General features: G+C 56.0%; 1 protein-coding gene across 1 annotated transcript in view; it reads left to right on the plus strand.

Annotated features, from left to right (window-relative positions):
• LOC105528961 (napsin-A-like) overlaps positions 1-4,437 on the plus strand; it is a 20,943-nt gene extending 16,506 nt beyond the window's left edge. Inside the window, exons 2-9 of the mRNA XM_011965989.1 lie at positions 586-727; positions 813-936; positions 1,125-1,243; positions 1,554-1,753; positions 3,063-3,185; positions 3,278-3,422; positions 3,826-3,924; positions 4,130-4,437. Coding sequence (XP_011821379.1) covers positions 586-727; positions 813-936; positions 1,125-1,243; positions 1,554-1,753; positions 3,063-3,185; positions 3,278-3,422; positions 3,826-3,924; positions 4,130-4,363 — 1,186 coding nt within the window. The 3' untranslated portion in view covers positions 4,364-4,437. The remainder of the gene's footprint in view (positions 1-585; positions 728-812; positions 937-1,124; positions 1,244-1,553; positions 1,754-3,062; positions 3,186-3,277; positions 3,423-3,825; positions 3,925-4,129) is intronic.
• Positions 4,438-9,056: the final 4,619 nt, after the last annotated feature.

The following is a 9,056-nucleotide window of genomic DNA, read 5'->3' on the forward strand; positions in this document are numbered from 1 at the left end:
GAGAGCAACCTGGCCAACATGGTGAAACCCTGTCTCAACTAAAAATACAAAAATTAGCTGGGCCGGGTAGTGTGCGCCTGTAGTCCCAGCTACTTGGGAGGCTGAGGCAAGAGAATCACTGGAACCTGGGAAGCAGAGGTTGCAGGAAAAAAAAAAAAAGTGAAATTAAGATTTGATGCTTACATTTTTCCCCCCAAGGATGGGGAAAATAGTCTCCAACATCATGAACTGAAGCATGCAAGGGCCACCATCTGAGGGCTTTTGCAAAGGTTAGATTTCATGTTAGGGTCTTGGGAAACCTTTGAGAATATCAATTCCTGGGAATGGCTCATGTGAAGGACTTGGATACCGTTGGGAAGGTCTGTTTGGGATAGTTTGTCCCCGTAAAGTCTTTGGGGATATTTGTCATCATGGTATCTGTGCTAGGGTTTCCTGGAGGTTGTTATTGTAGGGTTTCTGGTAATGACTCCTATTGTAGCCCTTGGAGATGTTGAATCTGTCATCATATTCCATTTGGGTAAGTCTATTTTAGAGGGTCTCCAGGAAGGGCAGCTTCCTAATTCTCATCATCTTCTTACTCTACAGGATCCCCCTTCGTAGGGTCCACCCTGGACTCAGGACCTTGAACTTACTGAGGGGATGGGGAAAACCAGCAAAGCTCCCCAGGTTGGGGGCCCCATCTCCTGGGGACAAGCCTGCCTTGGTACCTCTCTCCAAATTCCTGGATGTGAGTCACAGCCCTACACAGCCCCCACCCCTGTGCCCTCAAGCCAAACTCTTCACTGACTCTGTCTCCTCTTTTGCCTCATCAGGCCCAGTATTTTGGAGAAATAGGGCTGGGAACGCCTCCACAAAACTTCACTGTCGTCTTTGACACTGGCTCCTCCAATCTCTGGGTCCCGTCCAGGAGATGCCACTTCTACAGTGTGCCCTGCTGTGAGCTTCTATGCGGGAGAAAAAGGATGAATGGGGGTGAAGGGAGAAGGCGGGGCTGGACCTCAGCTTCCCACAGGTTTTTGAGGAACTCTTCTTTTCTGACATCCTCAAAGGTCAGAAGGTTAAAGGGGCAGAAGGCATTTGGAAAGCTCCCCTCCCAAAGTGACCCTCTCTGACTTCTGACCTAGGGTTCCACCACCGCTTCAATCCCAATGCCTCCAGCTCCTTCCAGCCCAATGGGACCAAGTTTGCCATTCAATACGGAACTGGGCGGGTAGATGGAATCCTGAGTGAGGACAAGCTGACTGTGAGTGGCCTTTGACTCCAGGAAGCCTCGAGCCTGGGAGAACCCCGTTGTCTAAGATCATCTGGCTTAGGGGGGTGCTTGAGGTGGAGGGGCTTCCCGAGCCAATGGATAGGGCTTCTCAAGGAGGGGGAGGGGCTCCTAGGTGAAGGGATAGGAATTCTGTCAAGTCAGAGGCAAAGTTTGCTAAGCAGTCGGGGAATTGGGTCCAGATGTCCCCAGACCTGGGATTAATGCTTTGGTTTGGGAGCCCTCAGGACAGGTGGTTATTGTCCTCCCAAAAGTAACTGGTCACATCTCAATCTACCCCTAGATTGGTGGAATCAAGGGTGCATCAGTGATTTTCGGGGAAGCTCTGTGGGAATCCAGCCTGGTCTTCACTATTTCCCGCCCTGATGGGATACTGGGCCTCAGTTTTCCCATTCTGGCTGTGAAAGGAGTTCCGCCCCCGCTGGATGTACTGGTGGAGCAGGGGCTACTGGATAAGCCTGTCTTCTCCTTTTACCTCAACAGGTACTGGGGAGGGTGCACCTATCTATGGCTCCTATTCCCCAGAAGGAAGTGAGGCCCTCCTTCAGGAAGTCTCTTACTCCATAAAAAAAGTCCCAGTTCAGGCATGGTGGCTCATGCCCGTAATCCCAGCACCTAGGGAGGCCAAGGCAGATTGATCACCTGAAGTCAGGAGTTCCAGACCAGACTGGCTAACATGGCGAAACCCTGTCTCTACTAAAAATATAAAAATTAGCTGGGTGTGGTGGCACATGCCTGTAATCCCAGCTACTTGAGAGGCTGAGGCAGGAGAATTGCTTATATCGGGGAGGTGGAGGTTGCAGTAAGCCAAGATCGCACCACTGCTCTCCAGTCTGGGTGAGAGAGAGAGATTCTGTCTAAAAAAAAAAAAATAATAATCATCCCAACCTTCATTCAGGCAGTAGTCACCTACCTAACAGAAGAAACACCTCAACCCTATTCATAAGTCCCAGAGCTTAAGTGACAACTTAAGATACTAAAGAAACTCACCATCAGTTCAACATGTGTTCAGTTGATTTCAACATGATTTCAAAATCAAACTAGGAAATTCTATGCTCCACCCAACCAAATATTCAGGAAACTTCTCTTCACCATAAAGCTCAAATCCCATTTGATAACACCGACCAGAAGTCAGGAAATGCCTGATTGAATTCACAAAGGTCAATCTTATGCTCAGAAGTCCCACCCACCATCTGAGAAGTCTTCATTTTCCCTCCCAGGGCCCATCACACACAGTCCAATTCCCACTCAGTTACCCTGACATCCAACCCACTCAAGAAATTCCACCTACCTCTTGGTAGATCCCACTCACCTACCTCTTTCAGGAAGTTTCCAGCCCCATTCCCATCACTCTCAGCCAGCTCAGGAAGTCTAACACCTTTCTAGATACCACAACAGGCAATTCAGAAAGTCTTTGCACCTTCCCAGGAAGCCACCCCACTCCTGCACAAGTCACACCTTCGAGCCAATTCTGAGACTCCACTGGTCTGCTTGGTTACTATATTCAGCTCAGGAATTTCCCCCAGAAGCTCTACCTTCTACAGCCAAACGAAGAAGTCTCCTCTCCACTTCAGGAAGTACCCATCATCCTAAAGTCCTAACTTCCGTCAAGAAAAGTGCCATTTCCCTTCATTTCTTGTTTCCAGTCCCAACATCTAGGCCCTGTCTGCATTCCACTGCCCCAGTTATAACCCCAAAAATGACCCAAGTGGCAGGAAGTCCCATCCCTGGCCATTCCTAGGGCTGGCAGGGGAGGGCCGGTGACACTGACCTCTACACTCTGCTCCTGCAGGGACTCTGAAGTGGCTGATGGAGGAGAGCTGGTCCTGGGGGGCTCAGACCCGGCACACTACATCCCACCCCTCACCTTCGTGCCAGTCACAGTCCCTGCCTACTGGCAGATCCACATGGAGCGGTGAGGGACTTGGTCTCCTGAGTCTGGAGCTGGAGGCTGGGGGACTGCACTCCTAGGTCCCTGCCTCTAATGACTGCCTCCTTCCCCCTCAGTGTGACGGTGGGTTCAGGGCTGACTCTCTGTGCCCGGGGCTGTGCTGCCATTCTGGACACAGGCACACCTGTCATCATAGGACCCACTGAGGAGATCCGGGCCCTGCATGAAGCCATTGGGGGAATCCCCTTGCTGGCTGGGGAGGTGAGGTCCCAGTCTCTGGTGGGTGTGTCCTGGGGAAGATGATGGCAATTCGATGGCGAACACTGGGGCCTGAGGATGGGAACCAGGTAGCTAGAGCATATCCAGGACAGAGGGGACTGGGATTCTTAAGTGACATGCTGGAGAGTGGTGGCAGGATGCAAAGATACTTCCCAAGTGTCTATGCTAAGTGGCTCAGTGGATGGTGAAGTGGGGGTGGGGGGAGATGATAATGCAGTTTTGTTTGGCGCTAGATGAGAGAAGCCTAGGCAACAGGGCTGTCCACACAGGACGCTGAATACCCAGGTGCTCAATATGAACATTACCCCATGGCACTGGGGAGCCACGGTCAGGATTTGAGCAGAGCAGGAATCTCCCGTCTTCACTTGTTCCCCTTCTCTCCCAGTACATCATCCGGTGCTCAGAAATCCCAAAGCTCCCCACAGTCTCACTCCTCATTGGGGGGGTCTGGTTTAACCTCACGGCCCAGGATTACGTCATCCAGGTAGGTGTCCGTCACAATGACACCACAGTGATGTAATATGGCTGGAGTTGGGAGGGTGGAGCTGGGAGTTAGACATCACTAGGGCTGGAAGGGGCCACAGAAACATTTCTTGTCCCCGGGGCTGGGGGCAGAGAGAGCACGGACTCCCAACGAAATGGTGGTTCCAGCCGCCTGGACACCCAGTTGCCGTCTTGTCGCCTTGCAGTTTGCTCAGGGTGACGTCCGCCTCTGCTTGTCCGGCTTCCGGGCCTTGGACATCGCTTTGCCTCCAGTACCTGTGTGGATCCTCGGCGACGTTTTCTTGGGGGCGTATGTGGCCGTCTTCGACCGCGGGGACATGAAGAGCGGCGCACGAGTGGGCCTGGCGCGCGCTCGCCCTCGCTCTCGCCAAGCGGACCTGGGAAGGCGCGAGACCGCGCAGGCGCAGTACCGCGGGTGACGCCCAGGTGATGCGCATGCGCAACGGGTAGCAGAGCTAACGCTACTCAGTAAAAACCCAGTATTTCCCTTGAACGAACCTGCCTAGGTTGCTTCTTTTCAGAGCGTACTTTTTGAAGAGAAAACTTTGTGCATGGACCCACGGAGTTGAGGAAGAGAGGCAGGCGAAGGGTATTACTCCTTTTCTCCAGGGCGCACCCTTGTGAGGAGTCTTGTACTACGAGTCCCACGAAGCCCCTCGCCTACGCTGCCTTTCGTCAAAGGCTCCCGGCTCCGTGGAGCATCACGGTCGTTGTAGTCCACGCCGTGGTCACGCCCTGACGGGGGCGGGCGCAGCCACAACATGCGTGGGAGGCGACAGGTCGCGACGGCAGCGACAGGTGGCAGTGGGGGGGGTGACTGTAATTGGTAAAGGTTTACCAGTTCCTGTTCTAAGGGGCGGGGATAACGTTCCCTCGGACCTCATCTCTTGCTTCTCCTCTCTCCCTTGGGATTCCAGGACCCCGGGGTCCGCCATAAAGGCGGAGCTTGAAGCCCCTGGGTTGGGGGAGCGGTGCTGCCCCTCCTCCGGCGGTGATGTCACTCCCCCCTCCGCAGCCTCTTGCTGCCCAGAGCTGCCGGAGCTGGGTCACCCCTCCCCCCATCTCAAGCCCCGGATTCCCCCATCCCCGCCTCGCCTCGACTTGGGGTGAGTACGGGGGAGGGGGCGAAGGTTCAGGGTCCGGGGGCGGTAAGACAGCCCGAATCCTAGTTTTGGAGACGGGGGACTTGGGATCCAGGGACCCAAAGATTATAGCGGAGAGATTTCCCCTCGACTCTGAGCTTTTGGGGGCCAAGGTACTTGGAGCGTTATAGGGGACGAAGGATTGTAGGCAGAGAGTGGTCACATTTTCACCTTTGGTGTCCGGAGACCAAGGCTCCGAATGGAACCGGGTGGGAATGGGGGCAGAGGAACAAGGAAGGGGTCCTAGAAGTCAGGGAGCGGAAGACTCTTCCCCAATTCCAGGGCCTGGGGTAAGGGGGAAAGGAGGGTTGTCAGGGGACGCCGAGGATGACAGAGATGGGAGTTGCAGCTTTCAGGAATTGTCTGCCTTGAGTGCCTGGGAACGGATGGACTGGGAGGAGCAGGGGTGGGGAAAGGAACTGAAGACGTAGACAGACGTTGGCCTGTCCCCTCCTGGTGTCCCTAGTCAAGAGTCGAGTCTGCTTCCCCCTGGTCTGTGAACGTAGCTGAGTGTCCAGTATTTGGAGCCCTCATGAGGCTTCCAGAAGCCCCCTCCTCTTTAATGGGTGGGTGGAGACTCCAGGCTCACAAATCCTCCCATAGATCCTGGTGGGGTCTGTGGAGGGCCGAGGGAGTGCTGGCATCCAAGTTTCCCAGGGCCTGATGGAGTGTGCACCAGCCTGCTACTCTCAGCCCGCTGCCTCTTCCCCTCCCATGGCCTCTAATCCTGACTCTAATCCCGAGTCGCATCGCACATTCCTCCTTATTCCAGCCCCCTTTTCCCACAGCCCCCACCTTCTCCCACACTTCTGACTTCTGCAAAATTTCCCCACAGCCCCCACCTTCTCCCACACTTCTGACCTCTGCAAAACAACAACAACAACAAAATGCTGGTTTGGTCACTTAATACCATGCCTGGCTGCTGTCAAAAGCAGAAGGGAAAAGCAGGGTTGAGGGGAGTGTGTGGAGGAGGATGGCTGACCGAGGTCCTTACCTAGCCCATAGTGCCTACCCAGCCCTCGCTCCTGCCTCCACCACCCCACCCCCAATTGCCCAGGAGCCTCATCCAGCCCCAGCCGGGTCCCTCACCTCAGGATTCGCTGCTTCTGCCTGGGGGTGCACCAGAATTTGGGGAAGGGGTAGGAAGTACCTATGTCTTTTCTCTGCCCTCTTGGATTCCATCAGAAGCTGAAGGACATGATGGATTGGGTGCAATGGAGAGCCCTGGGTCTGGGGAGTGAGGGCAACGACCTTCCTGGGCTGCAGGACAGGCCCCACTTCTGCAACTCTCTCTGCAGTGACGCAGTCCCAGCCAGGACGGGGGTTAGAGAGGGTGATGGTGGGTCTGAGAGAAAGGAACGGAGACCCAGAGAGAGGGGGACAGGGTCCCCAGGAAGTGGAGACAGACCTAGAAAGAGAGAGACCCAGAAGAAGGTGAAACATAGGAGGAATAGAGATCCAGGGAGGGGACAGAGGGAAAGTGAAGAGGCAGAAACTTACAGGGAGAGAGAGAAGGACAGAGAGCCAGCAAGAGAAAGAGCAGAGACAGAGGAGGGAAAGAGACGGAAGAGGGGGAAACACCACAGATGGGGAGAATGGGGAGGGGAAAGAGGTTGTCAGAGAAAAAGGAGGAGACAGATTCAGATGAAAAGGCAGAGACCCAGAGAGGAGGCAGGAGAGAGCGGGTTGGGGAGAGGGAGTAGAGGACAAGGACACAAGACCCAGGGAGTGGGATACAGAGCCCCAGGCAGAGAGGCGCACTCCTGATAAAATGGTACAGAGACTAAGAGAAAGAGACTCCGGGGAGCTGGGGTGGGGGGCGGGGACTGAGACACCGAGGAGGAGAGACTGAGGCCTAGAGAGATGAGGAGTAAAGACACAGAAGGAGGGGGACGGAATCAGAGACCCAGGAAGGCAGATTTACAAACGAGGGGCCGGAGACTCAGACGGGTGGTAACAGAGACGGCGGCACAAATACTCAAGAAGGGAGAAAAAGAGACGCCAAGAAACACAGAAACGGGAGGGAGGGGTGGGATGGGGTAGGGAGGCGATACGAACCAGCCGCCGCACCTGCAGCAGGAGGCGGTGGGCCAGAAACTGTGCGGCCCGAGGGCGTCCGCAGCCCCCTGACCCGACCCCTTCGCTCCCGCAGGCGCCGCCTCCTCCCTCCGCAGCCCCAGCCGCAGCCGCTGGCCCCGCCCCAGACCCCTGAGCCCGCGCTCTGCCTCCCGGAGCCTAGGACCGCCTAGGGGGCGGGGACGGCCCGCTCCGAGGCGGTCCCCTTTTTCTGGCCCCGCCCCTCATCATTCTTCCCCAGGACCTGACCTCTCAGACTCCTAGCCCACCCCACATTTTATTGGTCCTGCCTATTGCCTCAGTCTTGACAGTGCTTCCTGGCGCTTTGGCCTGTCTCCTCTCCCGTCCTCTCTGCCTCCTTGCGTGTGCCTTCCTCACCAGTCCTCATATACCGTTGGTCCTCCAATCTGCAGTCCGCCGCGGTGTAGCCTTCGTTAGAAGTTCTCGCCTCGCCCTTTGAGGACCCTGTGACCGTTAGGCAGTGCCCTCTCCCAGGTCCTCCGATCCCCAAGACTCCCCGTTCCAGGTGCCTCCCCTCCATCCAGCCCAGTAGCTTTGTACTCTTTGTAGTCTCATTGTTCCCCTGGGACCCACCTCTATCGTTCCTCTACCCTCCCTTAGGCCTGCCCTGCGCTCTTCTACCCTGGTTGCTTTCAAGCCCCTCACAGCCCCACTCCTCCTTTAGTCGCTCCTTCCTACCGCCCATTCAAGACTTTTTTTTCCTTTTTTTTTTTTTTTTTTTGACACAGCGTCTCGCTCTGTCGCCCAGGCTGGAGTGCAGTGGTGCGATCTCGACTCACTGCAACCTCTGCTTACCAGGTTCAAGCGATTCTCCTGCCTCAACTTCCCGAGTAGCTGGGACTACAGGCACCCACCACCACGCCCGACTAATTTTTGTATTTTTTGTAGAGGTGGGGTTCCGCCATTTTGGCCAGGCTGGTCTCGAACTCCTGACCTCAAATGATCCACCCACCTCAGCCTCGCAAAGTGCTGGGATTACAGGTGTAAGCCACTGCGCCCCGACTCAAGACGTTTTCTACTTGTCGACCCCACTCACCTTCCTCAGTACCACTCATCCATCCGGACACTTATTCTCCGGGCCCAGCCCCGACTAACCAGGTCCACCTTGGAGTCTCAGCCCCGCCCCCTCTTTACCCGCCCTCTCTCTTGGGCCCGTCCAGGTCCTCTCGGGTTTCTAGGCCTCTCAAGTCTCCACGCCTTCACACCGAGTCTAAGTCTCTGTTCCCCTCCCCGTGTCCCCTTTCAGTCCAGTCTCTTCCCCTTGCGCGGGAAAGTCCTCCGTCTCTAGCTCCCGCCCCAGTGCAGTCTCCTCCGGACTGTTTCTACCCTCTGCGGCCCTGTCTCTTACAAGCAATGCTCCTCCTCACCAGGTCCTGCCTAACAGTGTTTTAGGTGAGGGCGTGCGATCTCTTTTGTTTCTCTCCGCCCCTTCCTCAGCCCAATCAGGACGGCCTCTCTCATGGTGGCCCCGCCCCTCCAGGCCAGTCGGGCATCTTTAAATAGCTTGGACGTGTCCCCTCCTCCGTCTACCCCGCCTGCACTTTTTTCCGTTCAATCAGGTCTCTCTGTCATATCTAGCCCCGCCTTCCCCTAGCTCCCAGTGCAGCTGAACACAATCAGTAGTAACCGGTCCCGCCTCCTTTGACGCCCCGCCCCGCCCCTCCGCCCTGCTCTCTAAGAAAGAGCCAATCGCTGTGTCTCATTGGCGACCCGGCCTCGTCCAGCTGGGTCGCGTTAGAGTGCCCGCCCCACTCCTCCCGGCCACAGCCCCGCCCCACCTCCCCCAGGCCAATCAGTTTGGTTTGTCTCCCCTAAGCAACGCCCCCGTCACCTCGCTCCTCCTCCCACCCAATCCCGTCAGTCTCTCCCTCTG

This window comes from Mandrillus leucophaeus, unplaced genomic scaffold (genome assembly GCF_000951045.1).
Source record: "Mandrillus leucophaeus isolate KB7577 unplaced genomic scaffold, Mleu.le_1.0 Scaffold74, whole genome shotgun sequence".
NCBI lineage: Eukaryota > Metazoa > Chordata > Mammalia > Primates > Cercopithecidae > Mandrillus > Mandrillus leucophaeus.